Source organism: Pristiophorus japonicus, chromosome 10 (assembly GCF_044704955.1).
Source record: "Pristiophorus japonicus isolate sPriJap1 chromosome 10, sPriJap1.hap1, whole genome shotgun sequence".
In the NCBI taxonomy this organism is placed as follows: Eukaryota; Metazoa; Chordata; class Chondrichthyes; family Pristiophoridae; genus Pristiophorus; species Pristiophorus japonicus.
In genome coordinates this window covers 160,915,829-160,943,693 of record NC_091986.1, presented here as the reverse complement: position 1 = coordinate 160,943,693, position 27,865 = coordinate 160,915,829, and the positions used below count along the sequence as shown (strand labels likewise).

General features: G+C 43.9%; 1 protein-coding gene and 1 long non-coding RNA gene across 4 annotated transcripts; one reads left to right on the top strand and one right to left on the bottom strand.

Annotated features, from left to right (window-relative positions):
* Positions 1-11,238: 11,238 nt before the first annotated feature.
* LOC139275162 (uncharacterized) lies at positions 11,239-15,945 on the bottom strand. The gene is made up of 3 exons (XR_011595684.1): positions 15,600-15,945; positions 12,323-12,465; positions 11,239-12,001 (listed from the first exon to the last, which is right to left on the bottom strand). It is a non-coding gene; the product is annotated as an uncharacterized lncRNA (long non-coding RNA).
* On the top strand, positions 14,681-27,281 carry LOC139275161 (complement C1q and tumor necrosis factor-related protein 9A-like). 3 transcript variants are annotated; one of them, XM_070892240.1, is made up of 3 exons: positions 14,681-14,846; positions 23,769-23,831; positions 26,430-27,281. In XM_070892240.1, exons 1-3 carry the CDS (start codon positions 14,681-14,683, stop codon positions 27,197-27,199), a joined length of 999 nt encoding a protein of 332 aa, XP_070748341.1. In that variant the 3' UTR covers positions 27,200-27,281. The 3 variants fall into 3 exon arrangements, 2 of the variants coding, with proteins under 2 accessions (XP_070748341.1, XP_070748342.1); XM_070892241.1 differs by lacking the exon at positions 14,681-14,846 and adding an exon at positions 16,063-16,168; XR_011595683.1 differs by lacking the exon at positions 14,681-14,846 and adding an exon at positions 16,082-16,168 and having other exon boundaries at positions 23,753-23,831; positions 26,430-26,465.
* The last annotated feature ends 584 nt before the right edge of the window (positions 27,282-27,865 follow it).

Genomic DNA, 27,865 nt, shown 5'->3' with positions numbered 1-27,865 from the left:
TGAAAATTTAAAAAATAACAACAACAGCAGAATAATATACAACGGTATAACAACAATAACAAACTTTCAAAAACAATTATAAATATAACAAACACCCCCACCCCCTCTCCACACCCACCTAACAGTCAACAAATTTATTAATAACAATACAAAAAAATACATTCCCCGCCCTCCCCTACTTGTGGCCACGCCTCACCTTGCCTTTACGCCCCTGGTCTGAACCCCACCTCTCCCCCTTGTACCCACACCAAGCCATCTTGTAGCAGGTCACCTCGAGTGCTGCTGCTGTGTGGGGGCTGATGGTAGCAGAGTCAAAGATGGGGCTAGAGAAGCTGGAGAGGATGTTTACAAAGAATCGTTCTCCGAGTCAGAAGCAACTACTTCCTCCTGACTCGCATGCGTCAGCAATGGCGGTACGGCACCTTGGGGTGCTGTGCCATATTCCAAGACCACAGGCTGCCATCTGGCATCCATGGACTCGGCTATTTTCTGCATTGCCACAATCATCCACAGCATCTCTTCTGAGACTATCACGGTCAGAGCGACAACCCGCCCATTGCCTGGAGGAGCTCTCAACCATTGTTGACGCTCGTCCTAGGCATTTGCACCATGTCCAGGTTGACTTCTGCCGGTCTTGGAGCAATCCGACCTCGCCGAACCATCCTCTGCGGGGTCGGCGCAGGCATTGAACCACTCAGGGTGCCCTGCTGCAAGGAGCTTGGCCCCGCTGCTTGGTTGGTGGATGAGAATATGGCCGCAGGAACATTTGAAGAACCTACTGCAGGCTCTTCTTCCATCTCCTTACTGTCCTCGGTGGACAAGAGGACTTGCACTAGTAGAGGAGAGGCTCTTGCCTCCTCATCTCCAGATATAGCCTGCATAGGCTGAAGTGCCTGGAGAGACTGCGAAGCCTGCAGAACCTGGTGAGCCTGGAGAGACTGTTGAGCCTGGAGAGACTGGCTAGCCTTCGAAGCCTGGTGACCTAGAAAACATAAATGAGGTTCGTAGAAGAGAAGGGGATGCAAGGGTGACATGAGAATGCTTATGCTACGCAGACACATGTACGAAGAGCAACACTACTGCTATAAATATCACTGACAGACATCACATATAATTATCATCATGATAGTACAGAATCTGCATTGCATTACAATGATATTTCATGATCCCATCATTAATTACATAATATTACATCAATCATATGTTGTACTGAAATGGCATTAAATTACTTTAAATCATCAATGGTTTATACATTACATGGCACAAGGTTCAGCACCCTCACGGGTGGCCGGCCGATTGTGGACCCCCATTAACACCACGCCTGGCCCTCGAAGTCGGTCAGTTGGCAGAGGTTTGCCAGTTCTCCTCCAGTCCGCCTCTGCTCGGCCCGGTTTTGAGACAATTTCCTCTGCAAAGGTGACAAGAGCATGGCATAAGCTCATTGCCTAGGTACTATTACAGATATTAATAGATACTATTACTATTACACAACACACACAACACAACACACAGTTAACCCACAATTAGTCATCGCCCTTGCTATTCATCGTTAATGTTATATGCTAGTACGCTTTGTATGCAATTGAATGCATGGTTATATATACAGTCTGAGAATAAATTTAATAAGATTGAGGTTAGGAACTAATGCATGACACCAAGATTACCAGCCTAATTACAATCCAGCAGATCTACATTTGAATTAATGAGTCATTGCATCATTACAATTTATAAATGTAATAAATGTAATACTTACTCTTCTGGAACCAACAAGGTCATTCCAGCACTTGCGGCACTGGTTTGGCTCACGATGAAATAAATCATTCAAATCGCTACGGCTAACACCTAAATCAAAAAATCCAAACTAGCGGTTTTTAAAATGGGCGATTTTCCAGCAATCCTGAAAAATATTATCACTAATGCCGGAAATATCGCCCACTTTTAAAACCGCGAGTTTAGATTTTTTGATTTGGAGAGTACCCATGGAATCATACCTCAAAACGAATCATCAAAATCAGGAGACAAGGGTGAAACACAGCTGGAAGAAAGCATTGGTTGTCTCTACTATGGCTGAAATTAAAAGTATTTTGGATTTCGCAATGTGATGGAAAGCCGATTCTCACTCTATCACTTGGAATGGCAGGTCGTGAGTTACCGCTTATGATTCACTAAACAAATTCCATCAATTAAAGACAACAGGCAGTAAAAAAATTAGTAGGTGATTCACAGCAGAAAAGGGGAAAAAAGAGACTGCGTTTATATAATGCCTTTGTTGCTTGTTGGGAAAAGGCAAACCAAAGGGATTAAAGAGAAACGGAGAGTGTTGGTTAGATTTTCGTCTTCACCGCCCTAGTGGTAATCATGGGCCAGATCACTCGCCCGATATAGAACCCGCCAGATTTATATTCAATTGATTTCAGCTTTGTTCTATAAAGAATGGGAAAAATGAGGAGAATGCTATCAGTGAAAATGGCATGTGATCTGTTGGATAGAGTAGGCCCATTGAGCTAAATGACCTTTCTCATTCCATGCTTTCTTATGTTCTGCCCTCAGCTGAGGTACTTGTGAATGTGGAACTTTGACAAATTTGAGGCAGTTAAGACTGAGAATTAAGGTCCAGTGAACCAAGTCATGGTTTTGGTTTTTCCGAGAATTTGCCATTTAAATTTTAATAAATGATTAATAATTACAAGTGTTTTTACCCAGATACCAGGGATATGTTGGCACTCCAGAGATTCTAGTTTGTCTTTGATGGAATGTATTTATTAATAACTAATCTGGTTTACTAATTATACTTGGAAAAAATGTAATCTATATTTGGAAAAACTGTTCTGCGCTCGAGTGTTCAGTCAGTGGTGGCATCTGGTGCGGTAAGTTGGCAGTGCTTTACTTTAAATCAATGAAGTAAACTTCACAATTAGCAATATATTTTCCTCTCTCAGTTCAGTTTTATATAGAACCTATCTAATACAAATCAGAATTCACAGTAAGCTTAATCTATTGACATTAATTGGTACATAGCTTAATGGTCATTGTTTGCATTTTGGTGAGCAAATTGTAAGAACGTCCTCCAACATAATGCTACAGCAATCTAACATTATTAGGACAGTAACATTGCTATATATTGTCATGTGCATGTTGATGAGAACAGTGTAAGAACAGTGAGATAGTGATTTTGCAATTTGTAATCATGTTACAGGTTCAACAACAGTTTATAGACGGCTTCAACTTCACAGTGGCAATGGTGCCCCTTTACTGAGTAATTCATCACTGAGCTGTTTGTGTAAGACCTGCTCTGGAAAGATAATGGCCCGAAAATTGCAGCCGGAGGCTTCCCGTGGGCAGACGCTTCCGACCAACATTTTTTTAACAAAAATACCTGGTGGTCCCAGAGGAACGTAGACTTGCACTCCGAGGCCTAGATGTGCAGTCCAGTGTACAGGCACATGTCTCCCAGGAGCGTTTGCGTATCCTGGGATCATGTGGGCCGGGACCACCAATCATTATGTAATATTCTCATTCATAGTAGTGGGAGCTCCGAGCTCCCATTATTATCAATGAGAATATGCCTAAAATCAAATAAAACAGCAACATAAATTTAAAAAACAATTCACCTTTTTTAATTAATAGAAATTGCATTAAATTAAATGTTTTAGAGAAAAATTTATTTTTGTGAATTAAAAAAAATGTTTTAATAGTGTACAAAATAAGCTTACCTTCATAGACAAGGTTTTTAATATAAAAATAAGTAATAACATTTATTTTTTCCCTGTTTTAAAACTCCTACACCAGTAAAAGTATATATGCTTGCTTTTATCACGTGTATGAGTTTAAAGGACATTCACTGGGCAAGAGTTGGGCAAATAGTCCAAATCTGCGCCCGCGAATGCCCTTCTCCCGTGGATGCGTGCGTCTGTCAAAAGACATTTTGACAGATCGCAAAAGCCGGTTTTCTACATATGCGCAGCGCGTGCCGAGAACCGGTATTTGCAAGGCCTCTTCGGGTGCGTGCACCCATCGTACGCTCCCAGAGAGGCCACAATTTCCGGGCCAATAGTTGCTAGATTGTCAATTGTTAACACAGATCAAATAAAGGCAAGGAAAGGACTTGTGCATTCCACGATTGTAGAACATCCCAAGCGCTTTATAATCAATGAAGTACTTTTTGAAGTGTAGTCATTGTTGTAATGTAGGGAAACATGGCAGGCAATTTGCTCACAGCAATGAGATACGTGACCAAATAATCTGTTTTAGTGTTTTTGGTTGCGGGATAAATATTGTCCAGGACACCGAGAGAACTCTCCTTCGAATAGTACCGTGGGATCGTCTACATCTGCCTGACAGGACGATGGGGCCCCGGTTTAATATCTCATCCGAAAAACAATGCCTCTAACAGTGCAGCACTCCCTCAGTCCTGCACTAAAACAGCAGTCTGGATTATGTGCTCAAATCGAAGCCTCTGAAATGAGGCTTGTACCCACAATCTTGTGACTCAAAGATGACAATGCTACCACTGAGCCAAAGCTGCCACTTGCAAGATTCCTCCTTTATTGGTATCGTGAAACACTGTAACAAGCATTGCCCTAGAACCTGTGATGATCAAGCTCATCTTTAGCTTTCAGCACTTATGAATGTACATAACTCATACACCAGAAAAAAATATCAGAGTTCAGAAGATAAAAACTTGACATGGCAGAGTGAAGAGTATAAACAGTAAATGTTATGTAGGTTCACCGCTTGATTGTATGCTTAGGGATTGGACAGGTTAGATGCAGGAAGTATGTTCCTGATGTTGGGGAAGTCCAGAACAAGGGGTCACAGTCTAAGGATAAGGGGTAAGCCATCTAGGACCGAGATGAGGGGAAACTTTTTCACCGAGATTTGTGAACCTGTGGAATTCTCTACCACAGAAAGTTGTTGAGGCCAGTTCGTTAGATATATTAAAAAGGGAGTTAGATGTGGCCCTTATGACTAAAGGGATCAGGGGGTATGGAGAGAAAGCAGGAATGGGGTACTGAAGTTGCATGATCAGCTATGATCATATTGAATGGTGGTGCAGGCTCGAAGAGCTGAATGGCCTGCTCCTGCACCTATTTTCTATGTTATCAGCTACTTCACAAGAACTGATTGATTATTTTTAAGATTTTCACATTGAGTGAGATAACAGAAAAAGGAAGCAGTTTGTGATCGCACAGGAGTATGGGACAAGATATCAGCTGTTGGTTAGAGGGTCACAGTACCAGATAGGCATCAGTTAAAGAAACACAATGTGAGATGAGATATGAGGTGTCAGCTACAGTAACACAATTTATCAGACAGACACCATATGAGTAAATGGATATGAAGCAGGAGTAAGCAGGAAAGAAAAGGATGAGAAGGAAATTACAGGTTGAACTTCTCTAATCCGGGACTCTCTGGTCTGGAAACATCCGTGGTTCGGCATTAGTTATTATTATTACACTGCTGTGAAGTACCTTGGGACATTTTACTACATTAAAGGCGCTATATAAATAAAAGTTATTATTAGTTTGCGGAACTGCCGCTTTCCTGGACCTGGGCTTGGAGCTCACTATTAAGTGCTCCCGTGACGCTCAGCATCTAACTCTGCTTCCTCATTGTGGAACATGACAGCACAGTGAAGGGGTGTCAGACTGAGACAGACAGAGAAATGATCAAACACCATCATTCCCCGCCTCTCCTCCCTCACTCAGCAATCACCAGCACTGACCTCGCATGGTTCGGAAAATTCTCTGTTTCGGCACCGGTCAGATCCCGAGGGTGCCGGACCAGAGAGGTTCAAATTGTACTGTGGTTTCTTTCTGTCTCATGTGAGCTCTTTTCTAGTCCATCTTTCTGAGTCAAAGGGGCCACTATCAATTAACATTTTATACTAACTACAGATTCATGTTTATTGATATGAAGTACACACATTCAGAGTAGGGTTTGTAACAATGATCAGTCTTTTTAATAAAGAGAAGTGAATAGATTGTGTATTCATTTCTAGTCAAGGATGATTTCATACACCTACTATCCTTCCATTTCATTCCAACCAAAGACCCAGTTGAGTATTTTCTTGTTGAACATTTTTTGATGTCTCTTGCAACACACAATTCTGCATATTATATATAGTAATTATCCAAATACATATACAGCATTCTTTTGGTGCGTGGTCCCTTTAAATTTTCTGCGCGGTATCTTTTCCAGCGGCAGCAGCTGGTGGGCGGCTTGCGTGGGACTCCCGATTCCGCACACCTTCGGGGAACATTGTACATATGGTAGTCTTTCTCCAACAGTAGTTTCTTCAACTACATTACAATGTTTATGGGTGTGTTGGATACTTTACCTTACAACTGCAGGTTTCACACCACCAGTGAGGCCCTGCTATCATCTGGCGAAAAAACTGACGCTATATTGCTTGTCTTCTTCCAGTATCTATGTACCTCTGGCCATGACTCCATCAACGCATTCAGCTGCCATCTCAGGCTAAGTCCGGAGTTGCAAAATGTTGTATACTGCTCAATCCTAAGCTCAGCTGCCTCTTCCACATTTATTCCATTATCAAACTGATTTCTTCCATCTTTGTGACATCGCTTGCCTCCCCAGTGTTGCTTAAATCCTAATTCATGTTTTTATTGCCTAATGAGTCCACTTCTTTAATGCTTTCTTAGCTGGCCCTTCGCCTTCACAGATTATAATTCATGCAGAATCCTCAGCCACACAAAGCCCTGCTCTGCCTGTCCTTTCACAAACTCACTAATTCTCCATGCCTAGTGAATTGGCTTCTAATCCCTCATCCTCAAATTCAAATCCCTCCATCACCTCACCCCACATTACTTCACTATGTTCTTGTTCTTTGCACCCTTGGCTCTGACATTGGTGGCTGCTCTTCCAGCCAGTGTCCTTACCCTCTGTAACTCCCTCCCTAAACCTCTCCGGCTTGCCATCTCCCTCCTCAAAAACCTTTGTCTTTGACTCTACCTTCGGCTAGCCCTAACTTTTCCATTTTCTCCTGCTCGATGACCATTGTTTTTTATTCACCCTGTAATGCCTTTTTAGATTGAGCAGCGCAATGAAAATGTAAGTTGTTGTTCAAGGAAGAGAGAAAGAAACATAAGTGAAGTAAAAGAATGTAAAATTGCAGAGAGAGAGAGACGAAGGGGCAAAACACATCCCCACCACCATCATCATAGGCAGTCCCTTGGTCCCTCGGAATCGAGGAAGACTTGCTTCCACTCTAAAAATGAATCCTTAGGTGACTGAACAGTCCAATATGAGAACCACAGTCCCTGTCACAGGTGGGACAGATGAGGGAAAGGATGGGTGGGGAGTCTGGTTTGCCGCTCTTTCTGCTGCCTGCACTTGATTTCTGCATGCTCTCGGCGATGAGACTCGAGGTGCTCAGCACCCTCCCAGGTGCACTTCCTCCACTTAGGGTGGTCTTTGGCCAGGGACTCCCAGGTGTCAGTGGGGATATTGCACTTTATCAGGGAGGCTTTGAGGTTGTCCTTGTAACGTTTCCTGTGCCCCCCGCAATAGTTAATTCTCCATTACAACATATAGTCACCTCTTATCAATTACATCCTCCAGCTTCCCAAGATCAAAGCTATGACAGATCCATATACCATCCTGACTTGGGCATATAGCGCTGTTCCCTCATCATCACTGGGTCAAAAGTCTGAAACGTCCTACCTAACAGCAATGTGGGAGCACCTTTACCACACAGGCTGCAGCAGTTCAACAAGAAGGCCCACCACCACCTTCTCTCGGCATGGATAATAAACAGCAGCTATGCTAGTGACGCCAACATCCTGAGAATGAATAATAAAAAAAATATATACTTTGGTCCTGAAATTCCTGACGGCCTGCTACATCATTGAAAGTGCGGCAGAGCAGGACCTGCTGGCCAACTGGCCCTAATGCTGACCCTGTACAGGGGTCAGCAGATTCATGTATTTTGGGCGTATGCCCACACTATTTTGGTGTAAATGGTGCACCATTCCAGCAAGGGTGGGGGAAGAGGAATGCCAAGACTGATTAAATTCACCAGAAAAATAAAGCAATTTAAATTTCCCACTTCAGAAAGCATCATGGATCGCAACAATCAAACCACTGATAGGCCCACTTTCACCAGAATTGTGTACTGGCACACACTGTATACTTGTTTCATGTATGTGTGCAGTGCGTCAGGGGCACTGAGATGGAACTGGTGGAATTTAGAATGTCTGATTTTATCAGTCTGCCTTTCAGTGTCATCATTGAGAAGCACCTCCCCTCCTTTTGAATCGGGGTTAGAAAGAGCTGGAGAACTTGTGAAACCGGGTTCTATCCCAAACTCATACCCTATGCCCAAATAGCACCATAAAGGATCAAGAATTTCTAGCCCAAATATATTAAAATTTTATAATATATAAATATTTATATGCATACCCAACTGTATGTAATTTTACATCACTTTTTTGTTCCGTAAACAATGCAGTGAGAAGTCTGGTAGTTTTTTTAGATTATAAAAATGCAATCCCTTAGATCACTGTACTCTGTTCTCCAGCAGAGGTCAGTAGGCTTCAATCGATCAGTCACAGAGCACAAAGACAGAAAACAAGACAGAAAACTGCCTCATTCAGTGGATAAGTTTACCAGTGACACATTTCTTCCTCAGGGTACATTTAGTACTCCAGGAGCCTGATGCATTCACTTTTTGCAATTTATTTTCTTCCAAACATCATGGAGACCAGAGCCAGTTACAACAATGAATGAAACAACCAGTATTTCAGCTATTGCCATTGCATGATATAAAATGTTTAGACAAGCGAATAATCTAGGAAACTAACCACCCATCAGTAATTAAAGTGTCATATAGTATTAAACGACATGAACTCAGCATGGAAACTGATAGAGTGCAAAGAAATAATTATACACATGAAGAACAATGCAGTCCATTTAGTTATCTGCTTAATGTGGATTGGTGTTCTTCACTTAAATAGATATCTGACTCTGGGGGAGATTGTCGATATAGGCCCAAAAAGCGGACATGTTATTGGTGTATCGCTGTTCCCTATGCACTCTCTCCTTTGAATTCTCTGCACTCTTATCCTGCCTCCAAGTGTCAGCTGGGTCTCAGTAGGTAGCACACGCACCTCTGAGTCAGACGGTTGTGGGTTCAAGTCTCACTCCAGGGACTTGAGCACATAAATCTAGGCTGACACTTCAGTGCAGTGTCGGAGGTGCTGTCTTTCGAAGAGATGTTAAATTGAGGCCCTGTCTGTCCTGTCAGGTGGATGTAAAAGATCCTAAGGAACTATTTTGAAGAATAGCAGGGGAGTTAGTCCTGGCCAATATTTATCCCTCAATCAACATCACTAAAAAAGATTATCTGGTCATTATCACATTGCTGTTTGTGGGAGCTTGCTGTGCACAAGTTGGCTGCTGTTTCCTGCATTACAACAGTGACTACACTCCAAAAGTACTTCATTGGCTGCAAAGTACTTTGAGATGTCCGGTGGTTGTAAAAGGCGCTATATAAATGCAAATCTTTGGGCTAGACTTTCCCCTGATGATCGCTGGGCTATCGCTCAAATAGGCAGACTGTCGCCCATTTCATCTTAAAATTGGAAAGTTGGGCCGTTATATCGCCCAAAGATCGCCAGCCCAACTTTCAGCACACAAGATTTTGTGATCGTCCACCGCAACTTTCGCCACATCGCCGAGGAGATCGCTGGAGAAAAGCTGCTCCCAACTGGCACTGTTCCGCAGGACTCGGCACTACGGACGCCATTTTGAACATCGGAGGAAGTGAGAGGCTGCTTGAAGAAGGGGCTTATGAGGAGAATTAATTTGAGAGTTATTTTAAGGGCCTTATTGACTCTTTGACAATCATCTGCTCACATTTCTATTTATTGAGGACAAATTTAGGGCATTTATAGCAATAGTGATGGGGTCTGTAACTTCTCTACTGGTATTGGTCACTAATCACATGCTGCAGACTGAAGATGGGAGAAGGTATATTGAAGAAGGCAGACAACTGCGCAAGAGAAGATCTTACACCGACGCACTTACAGGGAAAAGCGATCATACCTGAACTTGTTCGATAACATGTGCCTTAGGAGGCTGTGCTTCAGAAAGGAGGTCATCACTGAGATATGCCGGCTCATTAAGGGAGATCTGCAGCCTACCAACACCATCAGGACCGCACTGCCCGTTGAGGTTAAGGTTACTGCTGCACTTTCCCTCTATGCATCAGGCTCCTTTCAGGCCTGATCTGGCGACATTTGTGGTATCTCACAGCACGCCACACATTGCTCCATTCGACAGGTGACTGAAGCCCTTTACGCACGCAGGATGGACTTTATAAGCTTCCCTATGACCAGGGAGGCACAGACCGAGAGGGCTCTGGGTTTATCAAGAATAGCAAACTTCCCCAAGGGAGCAATAGACTGTACGCACATCACCCTGAGAGCACCTTTACAGGATGCGGCGGTGTTTTGTAACCGAAAGGGATTCCAGTCCCTGAATGTGCAGCTCGTTGTCGACCCCAACCAAATAATCATGGTGGTAAATGCAAATTTTCCAGGCAGCATTCATGACGTGCACATCTTGCGTGAGAGCACTGTCTCTGACCTGTTTAAGAGTCAGCCACAAGGTCATGGCTGGATGCTGGGGGATAAAGGATATGGCTTTGCCGGCTCGCTCATGATCCCCTGCGTAACCCCCAGACAGAAGCTGAGAAGCGCTACAACGAAAGCCATATAGCCACACGCAATATCGACGAGAAATGGAGGGGGAAGAGGCAGACGAGGAGGAGAATGACGAGGACCTTGAGGAGGACAATCAGCCTGGCGACGAACCCATGCCCTCACAATCCCCCCACCCACAAGACTGGAAAGGCCCCATGGGAGTTACGCAGCTGCAAAACTCTTGCGTCAGCAGCTCATAAATGAACGATTTGCGTGAACTTACATTGGTGACAGTTACAGTGACAGTTGCAGTTGCGTTATGTTTCATCCTTGCCTGGCCTGGTCATTGTTTTCTAAGAATTGTAGTCATGTTATACCGTACGTTTTTAGAAGTCAGTGCACCACAATTGTAACATTTCAAATAATTTTTAAAAATAATTTTAAAAATGTATAATTTTTTTTTCAAAATAACCCCCCCCCCCCCCAACAGTCACCCAACAATAAAATTCAACAAACACCCTCCCAACACTCAACACATTTTTAATAACAGCAACAATAACAATCCCCCCTCCCTACCTGTGGCCACACTTCCCTCCAGATCCAACCCCCACCCCCCCCATGACCTACGCCCCCATTTTAATCCCACAGCCTGCACGACTTACAGTAGATGATCTCAAGGCATGCTGCCCAGGTTGGGGGTGGTGGGGGGGGGGGCGTGGGGTGACAGTGGCAGTATCCTCTCAGGGGGTGGTGGAGGAGAAGATGTTTCTGACAAAACGGTTTCCAAGCCAGAAGGAAGTTCTTCCTCCTGACTCGCATCTGTGCTGGTGGGACGGCACCCTGGAGTGCAGTGCTGTCTCCCGTCATTACCACATGCCGGATGGCATTGATGGCGGTGGTCTGCTGGTCCATTGGCACAACCATGCGTTCGATACCCTCCGATGTGTGAGCGGACATTGTGGCGATGTTCCCGTTAATCACCTGGAGGAGCTCTCGACTCAGGTCGATGCTCTCCCTGCACAGTGTGGTCATGTCTGCCTTAGAATCTGCTCGTCACAGCGCGTGCCGACCTTGCTGACTCAAGCTGCGTGGGGTCGGCGTGGGCACTGTTGGGCGCATTGGGGTCGCCTGCTCCAAGCCGCTTGGGCTCACTACTTCTGTTGAAGTTGAAGCCGACGATGTGGCTGCAGGTGCAACAGTTGACGTGATGCAAGGGACATCCTCCTCGGTCTCCATCTCCTCCTCTGGCTCCGTGGTCTCCTCCTCACCACCCGTGGTGATAATCACCTGTAAGGGGACAGGGACAGTCTCCTTTTGTGCCTGCGGAGTTGGACCTGCAAAACACAATTGAGCTTATTGAGCTTATTAGAACAGAAGGGTACACATTCTTGCGCTGCGCGGGCATACGTAGGAGGAACAACAGTACTGCAATAATTGGGAACCAAGAGATGTTACGTATTATTACATCATATGGTAGTACATCTATGTGGAATTCGAGGGGCCAGGTGGCCTATTCCTGCTCCTATTTCTTATGTTCTTATGTTGTTAACCTGAGAGTAGTACAGAAGCTACATGCATAACATGACATCATTCATATATTATAATGAAATGCCGTTACATTACTTTGAATTACCACTGCTTTACACATTACTTACGTGACGCAAGGGAGGGATCTGCACCACCACGGGTGGTGGCCCACAAGTGCTGCTGCATGTTCCTCGAGGTCCGTTAGGATGTTGAGCTAGGCAGGGTCTCCTCCCGTGCGTCTGCGCTCAGCCTGATTCTTAAATATCTTCCTCTGCAAACGTGACAAGAGCATGGCATATTCTAATTGATTAGGTAATATCATGGAAAGACAACAGTTTCCAATGTTATATGCTAACAGGGTTTGTATCCACAATTGATGCATGATTATAACAAAGATCATGTTTAGTATCTAACGCTTGACACAAACATCTCTACTACAGTCTCCCTGAGGGCCCCTGGGGGTGGGGTGGGGGGGGGGGGGTGTGCGGGGTGAGGGGGAAATCAGGATAGCTGGTGAGCTCGGCAATGACAGGAGCTAATGTCCCAAAGCAGAACGGTGAGCCAGGGCAGCTCTCCCCCAGTCCAGGCTGGGTCACTGTGTAAGTGACAGCAGCCGGAGAAACTGACACAGTGTAGGTGAAAGTGACCGGACCCCTCAGTGCTCAGCCGTGCCCCATCCACCTACGTAACCCAAAAGGAGACGGTGCCAAAATTAGACTTAAAGGGCACAGGTTCAGAACCCTGTCCAAATCTTAGCAGGGAATCTACACAAGAATACCCAGCTTAATTTCAAATCTGGCAGATTTACATATTCAGTGGATCATCAGAATTTAAAATCTATTTAATACTTACTCTTGCCGAAGCAACCAAGCCGTTCCACCTCTTGCGGCATTGGTCTGATCCCCTCGGTTTGTGGGACACCGAGTACACCACATCAGCAATCTCACCCCAAATTTTCCGATATGTCCGGGTGGAGGTTTCCCATGCCCACCCCGGGTTAATTGGCCCCACCTCGAGTGCACCTCCTGGACGAGGGCCTCGTTGGAGAAGGGTTTTGCTCTCCTACTCCCCTCCACATCCTGGCCACTCTCCGCCGACTCTTCCAGGTTGGACATATTTCTCTGGATTATTGATTTTTATTTTTGTCTCTGTCTCTCTGTGTCTCTCTGTGTCTTTAATCTCTTCTCTCTCTCTCCCCTTCCCTTTGCCTAATGCGCATACCTGGATGATCCCGGACCCTCCCGAATTGCGGGAAAACTTCTTTGCAAAAAAAACGCATGTGCAGAAAGACCATTGCTAGGGATGCCTTGCCTTCCACATCGCTGGGGCCCATTTTGCATCGCTAAGGCCCAATCCACATCGCTGAGCTATCACTGGGCTATCGCCGGAAAGAAAATGCCGAAAGTTGCAATCCGAAAAATGGGCGACGTTGCAGCGATCCTGAGAGCTGAAACATCGCTAAGGCTGGAACTTCGCCCATTTTTTGGGCCCTAGTGATCTAAGTGGAAAGTCGAGCTCTTTCTTTTTTCCCTAAACCTCTCCCTCCATATCTACCTGATCTTCCTGTATCCATGGCCACCTCTTTCAGCTTGCCATCTCCCGTGGTCTCTCTACTCCTGTGGTCTCTATGACAGACAAGATCATCTTGAACCACTTCCTTGTATCCCTCAAACCCACATCCCCCTACCCCCTTTCAACCTCACTTCCTTCTGTGTCCATCTTGGAAAAATCTCTCCCCTAAATCATTTACAACTGCACTTGCTAATTCCCAACTGCCTCGCCTTTTGCTCTCTATTTACAACAAGAGTTCTGCAGCCATTGATCTGCTTAACCATTCCATTCCATTCCATCATGTCCACCTTTAATGCCCTTGTCCAAGCAAAACCTTTAATCTCTCCCATACCAGTTGATCCACCTGGTTTGGCCTTTTTTTCATCACTTGTTTTAATAACTGGTTTAACCATTCATCATCATAGAAACATAGAAACATAGAAAATAGGTGCAGGAGTAGGCCATTCGGCCCTTCTAGCCTGCACCGCCATTCAATGAGTTCATGGCTGAACATTCAACTTCAGTACCCCATTCCTGCTTTCTCGCCATACCCCTTGATCCCCCTAGCAGTAAGGACCTCATCTAACTCCTTTTTGAATATATTTAGTGAATTGGCCTCAACAACTTTCTGTGGTAGAGAATTCCACAGGTTCACCACTCTCTGGGTGAAGAAGTTCCTCCGCATCTCGGTCCTAAATGGCTTACCCCTTATCCTTAGACTGTTAAATATGTTTGAATATATCTCCTTGCAAGGCAGTTATCTCATAATTAACCTTTATTCACATATCAAACCATTTAGAAATAATTCTGCAATAATATTTGTTATTAAGTCTTTTGCTTGTTTCTTTAGATTTGTGCCCTGTACTGAAATTGTTGTGATTATTATCATTAGAGTTTTACTATGAAAACCCTGATATTGAGGATCTGAATCCAGAATGCCGATTTGGTCACTATTTGTACTGATCACCCTGGTGAACACTGAGGTGCACAGAAAGGAGACATGTTTAGGTGGACATCCTGGAATTCCGGGAAATCCTGGTCATAATGGCATGCCTGGACGGGATGGGCGGGATGGCTCTACGGGGGAGAAAGGAGATACAGGTAACGTGATCTAAAGACATACTTTTACTGTTTTGCATAGTTAGAAGTACCAAACTTTAGCTATTTCTTTCTAACTAGCCATTCTGATATAAATCCTCACCTGAAATGTTAATCTAATTAAATTAAATTAAATAAACATACCACACTATTTATGGTAGAGAAATAACATTGTGTGTAACATGTGCACAGTTCTGTTTTACTGACTCCGAGTGCTGTTTTATCTTCTGAGGTCAGATACAAAATTAAATTATAGCCAATATAACACAGACAATATTGTAATTGTATATCAGTGAAGAAGCAGTACACAGTACATCTAATCATTATCATATACAATTTTCAAATCTGTGAATAACCACCAAACGGGCCATGACTTGCTCCAATTTTTTTGGAGTAAGTTGTTTTTTCTGGCATAAGTTAAAAAATGTCATTTTCCCCAATCAACTTGCTCCAGAGTAACTCAGTTAGGTACTATTTTTTTTAGTTCAGGTTTTTTTTTAAAGGGGGCGTTCCCAGCCACTTTCAGCAGTTTTGGCCATTCTGGCCAGCTAAAAGTTACTCCAAATCCACTTAAGTCGGCGTATGTGGCCAGCTCTGAAAAACCTTGCGGGCAGTTAAGAAATCGTCGCAGGTAAAGTATGTAAGGACCTGCATCCAAGCACCAAACATTGCAAATGAAAGTTGAAATAACTCAATAAAAATAAAGAACTCAGGTAAACAATTGAATAACAAATAAATAATTGTAGTAAATCTTACCTTGAATTGAACTCTGCCGGGGAAGGCAGCGGGCCGGCCTGTACGGGAGGCCATTCGGCCTGGGAAATGGGCGGCTGGCAAAAATGCATCGAAAGGCTGAAGGGAAGAAAAGGTAAGGGCTGGGCAGAAACACGGAAAAGTATCGGGAGGCTGAAGAAAAGGGTGGGGGCTGGAGGGAGAGGCTGGGCTTGCTGGGCTCGGCAGAAACGTGGAAAAGTATCGGGAGGCTGAAGAGAAGGGTGGGGGAGGTGGAGGGAGGGGCTGGCTGGGCTGGGCAGAAACGCGGCAAAGTATCGGGAGCCCGATTCTACTGTGCATGCGCGGTCAGTTGAAACTGCAGCTCTCACTCACCCACTGACCCGATTCTACTGCGCATGTACGATCACGGCAAATCCCGATCCTACTGCGCAAGTCCAGTGTCCCGGCACCGTTTCCAGCACAGGACGCTGGCTCCGCCCACGGACCCAGTTGCCACGCCACACCAGCAGTTAGAAGGCTCGGGACAGCGGCCAAAATCGGCCCGAAGATTTTTGCCGCACTTCCAAGCATGGAAAACTGGTCCACCTCTGGCAAGTATGCCAGAAATCTCTAGTGGCCAAAATGGAGCCCATAGATTCAAGACTCAGGATTTTTAAACTCTTGAAATTCATGATATTTTAGATATGAGTCAGCTTTGAGCATAAGAACGTAAGAAATAGGAGCAGGAGTAGGCCATACGGCCCCTCGATCCTGCTCCGTATATAGCACTCACAGCTCAATCCCCTCACTTCCACGATTTTATTTTCATCCAAGTTCTACAGCCACAACTGGCTAAATATGAGAATAAATGCGCCATTCACAATAATGCATTGAATTTTACATATTTATCACATCAGTTAGCTTTACTGCATTCTAGAATAGCACACTATAAAAGATGGAGTTACAGGGCTTCACATGAAGGAATTTCAACAGCTTGATATAAATTCTAATTAAAGGGCATGGATGTGTGTGTTTGCTGCACTCTACATGATATGAAGAAGACACATTGGGGCTGAGAATAGAACTTGGGAAAATAAAATGGGCAACAATATTAGCAAAAAACAATGTAGAACAGCAATGGGAAACATTTAAAATGGTGTTCAACAGAGTGCAGGAACCATATATTCTGCTAAAAGGAAAGAACAAACTAACCACTAATGAGACTCCATGAATGAATAAAACCAGAAGGAAACAATTGAGAGTAAGGAAAGAGGCATACATTAAGTACATAGACAGCAGGGGAGCGCATGATGAGGGAGAATATGAAAAGATTAGGAGAGAAGTAAAAAAAAACAATTAGGAAGGCAAAGAGGAACTATGAAATTAATTGATTAAAGAACAGAAAACAAAATAGTAAAATCTTTTACAGGCACAACAATAAAAAAGGAAGGTTGGGATGGGAATAGGGCCATTAAGGGATAGACAGGATAATACCACAGGTAATGATAGAGAGATGGCAGAAATATTAAATAATTATATTGTTTCAGTATTTACCAGGAAGATAGAACTTGTGGAAATGACATTGGATGATGAGATTAGTAATCAAATAAGTGCATTTAAAATAAAAAGAGGGGATATATTAAATAAACATCAAACTCAAAGAAGATAAAAACCCCTGGTCTGGATGGATTGTATCCATGCATTTTTTTAAAATCTAGGTAATTATAGACCAGTCAGCTTAACATTGGTGATAGGAAAAATAATGGAATCTCTACTAAAGGAGAAAATAAGAACATCTGGAAACCAAAAATATAACAATGAATAGTCAGCTTGGATTTCAAAAGGGGAAGTCTTGCTTGAACCTCATTGAACTTTTTGAAGAGGTAACAGAGAGAGTAGACAACGGTAATGCAGTAGATGTAATCTATCTGGATTTTCAAAAGGCCTTCGATTAGGTACACCATAATAGACCGATGAACAAGATCAGAGAATGCAGAGTCAGAGGACAAGTAGCAGAATGGATTGCTAGCTGGCTTCAAGACAGAAAGCAGAGAGTAGGGGTAAAATATAGCTGTTCACATTGGCAAGAGGTGGGTAGTGGTGCTCCACAAGGATTAGTGTGGGAACCACTGTTGTTCACAATTTATATTCACAATTTAGAATTTGGAATCAAAACCACAATTTCTAAATTTGCGGATGACACAAAATTAGGGGCGATAGTCAATACTGAGAAGGACTGCAACAAATTATAGGACAGCATTAATAAACTTGCAGAATGGGCATATAATTGGCAAATGAAGTTCAACACAGGTAAATGTGAGGTATTACATTTTGGTAGGAAAAATAGGGAGTTCACTTATTACTTGGAGGGTGCGAGTCTAGGTCGGGTAGAGGAACCAAGGGATCTCAGAGTACAAATACACAAATCACTAAAAGTACTGACACAGGTTAGCAAGGCCATAAAAAAGCAAACCAAGCAGTAGGGTTTATTTCTAGAGGTATAGAATTGAAAAGTAGGGAAGTTATGCGAAACCTGTATCGAACTTTGGTTAGACCACACTGCGTACAGTTCTGGTCGCCATATTATAAAAAGGATATAGAGGCACTGGAGAGGGTACAGAGAAGATTTACAAGGATGAAACTAGAAATGTGAGGGTATACATATCAGGAAAGGCTGGGTCTCTTTGCTCTTGAAAAAATAAGGCTGAGGGGTGACCTAATAGAGGTCTTTAAAATTATGGAGGATTTTGATAGAGTGAGTACAGAGAGAATGTTTCCACTTGTGGGGAAGAGCATAACTAGAGGCCATCAATATAAGATAGTCACCAAGAAATCCAATAGGGAATTCAGAAGAAATGTCTATACCCAAAGAGTGGTGAGAATGTGGAACTTGCTACTACAGGGAGTGGCTGAAGCGAATAGCATTTAAGGGGAGGCTAGACAAGCATATGAAAGAGAAGGGAACAGAGGGTTATGCTGATAAAGTTAAATGAGGAAAGACAGGAGGAGGCTCAAATGGAGCATAAATGCTGGCATGGACTATTGGACCGAATGGCCTGTTTCTGTGTCGTATATCCTGTGCAATCATCATAAGAAATAGGGGCAGGAGTCGGCCACCTGGTTCCTCGAGCCTGTTCCGCCATTTAATATGATTATGGCTGATCTGATCATGGACTCAGCTCCACTTCCCTGCCTCCACCTTATACCTCTTTATTCCTTTCTCGCTCAAAAATCTGTCTATCTCCGTGTTAAATATATTCAATGACCCAGCCTCCACAGCTCTCTGGGGCAGAGAATTACATAGATTTAAAACCCTCTGAGAGTAGAAATTCCTCCTCATCTCAGTTTTAAATGGGCGGCCCCTTATTCTGAGACTATGTCCCCTAGTTTTAGTTTCCCCTATGAGTGGAAATATCCTCTCTGCATCCACTTGGTCGAGCCCCCTCATTATCTTATATGTTTCAATCAGATCACCTCTCATTCTTCTGAACTCCAATGAGTATAGGCTCAACCTATTTTCATAAGTCAAACCCCTCATCTCCAGAATCAACCAAGTGAACCTTCTCTGAACAGCCTCCAATGCAAATATATCCTTCCTTAAATACGGAGACCAAAACTGTACGCAGTACTCTCGGTGTGGCCTCACCAATACTCTATACAGTTGTAGCAGGACTTCTCTGCTTTTGTACTCTATCCCCCTTGCAATAAAAGCCAACATTCTATTTACTTTCCTGATTTCTTGCTGCATACTAACTTTTTGTGTTTCACGCACAAGGACCCCCAGGTCCCTCTGTACTGCAACACTTTGCAATTTTTCTCCATTTAAATTATAACTTGCTTTTCTATTTTTTCTGCCAAAGTGGATAACCTCACATTTTCCCACATTATACTCCATCTGCCAAATTTTGCCCACACTCACTTAGCCTGTCTATATCCCTTTACAGATTTTTTGGGTCCTCTTCACAATTCCCACCCATCTTTGTTTCATCAGCAAACTTGGCTGCATTACTCAGTCCCTTCATCCAATTCATTAATATAGATTGTAAATAGTTGAGGCCCAGCACCGATCCCTGTGGCATTCTACGAGTTACTGTTTGCCAACTGGAACATGACCCATTTATCCCGACTCTCTGTTTTCTGTTAGTTAGCCAATCCTCTATCCATGCTAATATATTACCCCCAACCCCGTGAACTTTTATCTTGTGCAGTAACCATATCGAATGCCTTCTGGAAATCCAAATACACCACACCCACTGCTTCCCCCTTATCCACCCTGCTCATTACATCCTCAAAGAACTCCTGCAAATTTGTTAAATATGATTTCCCTTTCATAAAATCATGCTGACTCTGCTTGATTGAAGTATGCTTTTCCAAATGTTCCACTACTGCTTCCTTAATAATGGACTCCAGCATTTTCCCAATGACAGATGTTAGGCTAACTGGTCTACAGTTTCCTGCTTTTTGTCTGCTTCCTTTTTTAAATAGGGGTGTTACATTTACAGTTTTCCAATTCGCTGGGACTGCCCCAGAATCCAGGGAATTTTGGTAGATTACAACCAATGCATCCACTATCTCTGCAGTCACTTCTTTTAAGACCCTAGGATGTAAGCCATCAGGTCCAGGGGACTTGTCTGCCTTTAGTCCCATTATTTTACCGAGTACTACTTCTTTAGTGATAGTGATTGTATTAAGTTCCTCCCTCCCTATCGCCCCTTGATTATCCACAATTGTGTAAGATTTCTAAATCTCTGGCATTAAATTGACAGCAAGACTGATTCTTTGAAAACAATTTGGAATAGTTTATTAAACACACACACACGTACATCTATCAGCAGTCGTCAGCTATCCTACGGAACTACTTAGTTACAACAGATACAATGATGTTACAATAATGATTTATAAAAAGGTATATGTCACTTCCCTCTGGCACACGGCCTGCTTCTTTGTCTGTAGAGGAAGGTCCTGCTTATGCCGTGTGCTTAAGAAAAGAGGGAGACCCAGCAATCTTTGGCTTGACTTTTTATATTCCTTCAGGCCATTGTTTCTCAGAAAGCCCCAGGATTGGGTATTGTTTCCAGGGCCGTTCCAGATTGGCTTCTCCTCATACATGTGTTTGTCTGGAGGCAGGGTGCCATTCCTTGATTAGGTTAATTGCTTTCCAATTAACACCTTTTTAGTTTGGTGAGTTTCAAAGCCATCCTTCCTTTGTTCCTTGAGCTCTGCCCAGCCAGGAGACATGAACTTGGGGAAGGTATCCATTTTGTCACTTTAAATTTGTCTTTTCGTACAACCTGCACTTTTAGTATATATACAGAATCAATTTTATCATTACTAAACACTTTTATTCTTTCAGACTCCTCACCTTGAGAGGGAAATATCCTTATTGACACCTCATATGGTTTATCTCCTCAGGCTCGCATACCATAAACATTGAGAGAGTACTGATAGCTCTGCTGTTTATGTTTCTGTGAGGTGGATGACTGCTGTAGAATGGGTTTTAAACTTAGAGAGAGAGAGAAAAGTGAATGGTCTGACTCAGTCGCCACGTCGTAAGGTGTATACCACACGTGGGGAATTTACTATAATACAATAACATCTCCAGCGGAGACCCTCCCCTTCCTGTATCTTCATTGCACCGTCGCTTCTCGAAGCACATTGATGATGTTCGTAAGTCATGCTGCAGCTCCCGCTTCTCCATCTTCCCTCGGCTTCGGTTGTGGCCGGTATCGTCCTGACAATCGTGAGGATCTGTAACATGGTCTGTGGGAAACAAGATCAGTGCAGCATTTACTCTTTGGCAGTTTTTAACTGATTAATGTGAAACCACTTCTTGTACTTAACATCCGTTTTCCCCGGTAACTGAATCAAATAAACCGCGGGGTTCAATCGGTCTATAATCGTATGTGGTCCCTACCACCAGGGCTCAAAGGCTTCTTTTGAACATCAGCAACTGCGCATCTGAGTCAGGGGCAGTGGCTAGTATGGTATTGGGAGCCCAGGCTGTTGGTTGAGGAAGGGGTCTGCCCTCCTCGTGCCAGGTGCATACAACAGCATATAACCAGTATTGCTGCTACAGGAATTTTAAATCTAGGTGATCTGTTGGGGAGGCTTTGCTAACAGCTCAACAACTATATCCTCTATCTCCCCATCAATCCCAGCATCCTTGGCTGCTCTGTCTGCTCTGAAATTTCCCTCATTATGTGGACCCCCTTTTCTATGGGCTGCTACCTTTCCTATGAAGCAGGGCTGGGATCGCTGTTTAAGGTATGACCAGAGCAGGTGTAACCAGGGCCCATGGACCAGGGCCTTGACATCTATTGTACAATAGTCATTTTTGTGGTATAGGGGCAAGGAGAGCATGGTGTTTATCGCATAGGCACTATCTGACCAAATATTCACGGGTCTATCTGAGGGTCCTTCTGGCAATACCACAGCATACCCGGTGTGGGGGATCCCTCAATGTGATATGAGGACTCATCGATGTAGACATCTGCGGCAACCTGTATGGGCTCTTTCTGCACAGGATGGGTCTCAAAGTTAATCAGGGGTAACGGACATATATGTGGGTCCCCCTCATAGATCAGAAATGGTATCACTGTCTCTTTCCATAAATTCCAATGTCCATTTGCTGAGGCACTGCGAGGAAACTAACGAAGCTCATGGTTTCATCAGTAGTTTCAAAGGTGTGTGTCCGCTGAGCAGGATTGTAGCCTGTAACCCTGTAATAAAAGTAAAGTGATGTATCGCCCAGAAGGCGGCCAGTAGGTGGCGCTCGCATGCAGTATATGTTTTTTCTGCCCCCTGCAGGATTCGAGACGCATATGCGATTGGCTGTCGTCGATCACCTCATGTTTGGCACAGAACTGCAGTAAGGCTTTGTTCTCTAAATGAAAGGGCTGCGTGGGATCCGAAGGAATCAGACATGCGGCCTTATCACTGAAGTGTTTAATTTAGCCATCAGTCATACGTGAGCATCAGTCCATACTGGGCATATGTCATCGCCCTGCAGTTTTATCAAATCATACAGGGGCTTTGCGCACTCTGCAAAACCTGGGATAAAGTTCCTTTGGTACCCCACCAGACCCAAGAATGATTGTTGGGCTGTTTTTGAAGTGGGTATTTGCAGTCGCTGTATTATCTCCACCTTGGGACGTCACGGGATGATCCCTCTGGAGAAATAGACACTCCTAGAAAGGTGACCCGTTCTTTTACTAATTGAGCCTTACAGGGATTCACCTTTAGTCACACCTAAGCCAACAACATCAACAGTTCGTGCTAAAGGGACAGATGCTCCTCCATGCTGTTGGTTGCCAGCAGTAGGTCGTCAGCAAGCAGGTAGGGTGGGAAAAGTCTTTTAAAATTGCAGCCATTCTTTTGTGGAAGATCGTCGGGGCATTGTGAAGCCCCTGAGGCAGGCATGCCCAGGTGCAGCTCTGGTCCTCAAATGTGAACACAAATTTGTACTGGTCTTCGCTTTTAACAGGGATACTCCAGAATCTACACTTTTAACATTTATATATATATGAATCAATTTTATCATTACTAAACACTTTTATTCTTAAAATTGGGATGTTTTTAGTGTCTTCACTCTAGAGGTGATAATCTGGTGGAGTGGATTGCTCGCCTGTTACTTCAAACTATCCAATTCTCATTCCATTGATTTCCATAGAATCTCGGTTTTGTTTTATAGCGGGCAAGCGATCCGTTCCACCAGATTACAGCCCATATAGTGAAGATGAACATTGACCTCGAAATGTTCCTGTCAACCTGTGAGAAAGTGTAAGGCCTTTACAGGTAAACACTAGATATATATGTGTGAGTTGTGGTAAATTGCACTATTGGTTTACTTCTAGCACCCAACTACATGGACGGAAAATGTTGGGTAAATTTTCACCTTCACTGCCGGGATGGTAATCCCACGGAGAGAATCAGCTGCCTGTTCTAAAACCTGTCCAACTTTTATTCTTTGGATATTAATGGACTGAAAATAAGAGGAGGGTAATGCTATCTGCCAGATCACTGCCCCAGTGCTGAAGGTGAACATTTACCCCCATGTTAATATGGAGAAAGTTGTTAATATAAACACCACAAAGTAGCTTTTCAATAAGTTGAAAAATGTTCTTCAATGTTGTGTTAAGTTACATAGAATTTTAACTTTTTCAACAAATGTAAAGATTTTGTGATAATTTCCACAGAACTGTTTTTAAATAGGTGAAATTGGGAAATTTGGACCTCCAGGCCCTGAGGGATCAAAAGGCGAACCCGGACAACCAGGCAAGAGTCTAATATTTTCCACTAAATTACTATCCAAGTGTTCACCATGTTCGAATGTCCAATGGGCACATGAGATATAATGGCCCCAAGTTTCCACATGATTTGCTCCTGATTTTTAGGAGCAACTGGTGTAGAACGGAGTATCTTAGAAATTGGAATTCTCGTCATTTAGTTTGCTCCAGTTCTAGTCAGTTAGAACAGTTTCACTTTGGAACAGAATTTTTTTTTCAAAAGGGGGCGTGTCCAGCCACTTACGCCTGTTTTCAAAGTTTCGTCAGTGAAAACTTACTCCAAACTAACTTAGAATGGAGTAAGTGAAGATTTTTTTTGCTCGAAAAAACCTTGTCTACACTTTAGAAAATCAGGCGTAGGTTACAAATCAGGCGTAGGGAATGGGGGAGGCGGGTTTAAAGGGAAGTTTACAAACATTAAACACTTCAGTTTTACAAATAAAGAGCCATCATCAATAATAAATGATAAATACATCAATAAATCAACCAATAAATCAATCAAAAAAAATTAATAAGAAATAATTTTAAAAAAATCAATAAATAAAACATTTTCTACTTACCAACTGCAGCACCGGGAGCCCTCCAACAGCGTGCTGGGATGCCCCCCTCAGTGTGTCTCTGTCAGTGTCTCTATCTCTCTGTCTGTCTGTGTGTGCCTCTCATTCTCTGTCTGTCAGTGTCTGTGTTTCTGACAGCGAGGGGAGGGGGAGGAGGGGGGTAGAGGGAGAGAGGGGGGAGGGATGGGGGAGAAAGAGGGATGGGGGAGAAGGGGGAGGGGGGAGAAAGGAGATGGGGGGGAAAGGAGATGGGGGAAAGGAGATGAGGGGGGAAAGGAGATGGGGGGAAAAGGAGATGGGGGGAAAGGAGATGGGGGGGGGGAAGGAGAAGGGGGAGAAAGGCTGAGTGGGCCGGGCCCGAGACTTCGGGCAGGGCCCGTCCCCAGCACCAGATTTACAGGTAGGTGGCATTGGGTCGGGTCGGGGGGGTGGTGGGAGGGAGGTCGGTTCGGTTCGGGTTGGGGGGGAGGGAGGGAGAGGGAGGTCAGGTCGGGGGGGGGGAGGTCAGGTCGGATCCAGTCCGGGCCGGGGGGGGCGGAAGCGGGAGTTGGGTCGGGTCGGGAGGGGGGGGGGGAGGGGGATGTGGGAGTCGGGTCCGGTCCAGGGGCGGGGGGTGGGGGGAAGCGGGAGTCGGGTCGGGTCCGGTCTGGAGGCGGGGGGCGGGAATCGGGAGTCGAGTCGGGTCGGGAGGAAACAGGAGCTGGCCGTGGGAGGAGCCTTATTCACGCAGCCCCAGTGAGGCCATTCGGCCAGGGCTAGGAGCTGCGTGCTTTGGTCCCTCCCACACACTTTTGGGCGCCTGGAGCTACTGCACTTGCGCGCCCACTGTAGCACGCATGTGCAGAGGTCCCGGCACTGTTTTCAGCGCAGGGACCTGGCTCCGCCCCCTACAGCTCCTGCTGCGCCGTGCCAAGGGCTAGAGGACCTGCAGTAAGGTGGAGAATCTGGAGGTTTTTTTTAGGCGCACTTTGTGGCGCGAAAAACGGGCGTCCAGGTCGGGACTGCGCCGTTCTAGGCGCGGCTCGAAACCTGGGCCCAATGATTCTAGAGAAATTATCACTGCTGTCTGGGCTGGACAATATTTTAGAAAAATGATTATATCAGTGTATATGGATGTTGGGTAATGATTTATATTTACAAGACCTGCTATCAAAGTGAAGAACACTGACACTGCGCTCACATTTTCTGCATTTTGAATTCTTGATCCTAACACGAGATTCCTAAAAATTGAATTGGGAGACTGAAATGACCCCTAATTACAGCAACCTCGATTTGTCAGTGTATTATAATCTAGCTGTTAATTAAACAGTGTATTAAGTGCATTGTGACATTAAGCAAAGGAATTCAACTGAAACTAATAGAAAAAAAGGAGAGACAGGTATAGAACTAGGGCATGGCACAATTATGCAAACTGACTAATAAATACCTTTTCACTTGCCAATTTTCTACCTTCCCGCCTTGAAGGCATTGATTCCTTGCTGGAATATAATTCTCCAGGCACTGGAAACCCTTTTGTACATTATCCAAGTCATCATGTATAAATGTTAGATTGGTAATGCTGGGGAGAATGTGTGGTGTTGCAAGAATGTATTCAGACTAAGAGTGATGTGAAGAAGAGTCTTACCTTGGCAGGACTGGCAAGGTCATTAAACATTTTCCAGCACTGCAGCCAGGTCTTGGCAACAATGTTGCTGGCACTGACCTACTCAGCCACCTTGCCCCAAACATGCTGATTTATTTGTTGTGGCATCTATCTGCTGTCCTGGTCCTGATTTATTCAATAAGCACTAGTCCATAAGATATGAAATAATTGGAGGAAACTCAGATGTGTCAATTTTCTGGACAAATGCTACTCATGAACTAAAATAGGAAAACTTTAATACTTATTTCTAAAGGATGAAAATATACCTATTATTATCTGTGCATACAAGTGACTTTATTATATATGTGTAAATATGTATATATACATATATATGTATATATAGAACTGCTAAAATGCTAAATTAAAAATGACATTTTTATAACTCTAGGGTCATCTGGTGCACCTGGTGTAAAAGGAAGAAGAGGTGAACAAGGAAGTAAAGGAATACCTGGCAAATTAGGACCAAAAGGAATTCCTGGACCATTTGGACACAAAGCCGACAAGGGAGAAATAGGGCTGCAAGGGCAACAGGGTATAAAAGGGAATTTAGGACCTAGAGGTCCAAAAGGGGACAAGGGCACTATTGGGCTTCAGGGGAATATTGGTTTACGAGGTCCCATAGGGCCTACTGGTTTACCAGGCCCCAGAGGAGAAGTAGGTGGTGAAGGACCCAGGGGGGGTCCTGGAATTCAAGGTGAAGTAGGAAGTAAAGGAGAAATAGGGGTAAAAGGGAATACTGGTGAAAATGCAGTGATAAGGAATAGTGCATTTAGTGTTGGTTTGACAGAATCCTCCAAGTTGCCTCGTTCAGGCAGCCCAATCAAATTTGAAAAAATCTTATACAACAACCAAAATCACTATGACCCCGCCACAGGGAAATTTACATGTGAAATTTCTGGGGTTTATTATTTTGTTTATCATATCACAGTCTATGTCAAGAATGTAAGAGTTTCCCTGTACAAAAATGGTATTCAAACCCTCAATACATATGATAGTTATCAGAATAGTGAGGATCAGGCCTCGGGAGGTACACTGTTGCAATTACAAACTGGAGATAAAGTGTGGCTTCAAGTAATCGGTGGGGATTTGTATAATGGACTGTTTGCAGATAATGATGATGATACAGTTTTTACTGGGTTTCTGTTGATTACTGAGTAAAGAATCAATAAACTGGACACTTTACATTGGAAGTGTAACAATTCAGATTTTGTGTGGATAATAAATCATCCAACATCATTAAACTACAGATCAACTGTTCATTATCTCATTGCTGTTTGTGGGAGTTTGCTGTGTGCAAATTGACTGCCCGTTTCCTACATTACAACAGTGGCTACACTTCAAAAGTACTTAATGGGCTTTAACATAAGAACATAAGAAGTAGGAGCAGGAGTAGGCCATAAGGCCCGTCGAGCCTGCTACGCCATTCAATAAGATCCTGGCTGATCTGATCATGGACTCAGCTCCACTTCCCCGCCCGCTCCCCATAACTCCTTATCCTCTTATCGTTTAAGAAACTGTCTGTTTCTGGCTTAAATTTATTTAATGTCCCAGCTTCCACAGCTCTCTGAGGCAGTGAACTCCACAGATCCACAACCCTCAGAGAAGAAATTTCTCCTCATCTCAGTTCTAAATGGGCGGCCCCTTATTCTAAGATCATGCCCTCTAGTTCTAGTCTCCCCCACCAATGAAAACATCCTTGTCAAGCCCCCTCATAATCTTATACATTTCGATAAGATCACCTCTCATTCTTCTAAATTCCAATGAGTAGAGGCCCAACCTATTCATCCTTTCCTCATAAGTCAACCCCCTCATCCCCAGGATCAA

Excerpts from the sequence above, each read along its gene's own strand:
- LOC139275161 (XM_070892240.1), top strand. The coding sequence starts at position 14,681 with ATGCCGATTTGGTCACTATTTGTACTGATCACCCTGGTGAACACTGAG. Across the intron at positions 14,847-23,768 it reads GGGGGAGAAAGGAGATACAG|GTGAAATTGGGAAATTTGGA; the intron begins GTAACGTGATCT and ends GTTTTTAAATAG. Across the intron at positions 23,832-26,429 it reads AGGCGAACCCGGACAACCAG|GGTCATCTGGTGCACCTGGT; the intron begins GCAAGAGTCTAA and ends TTATAACTCTAG.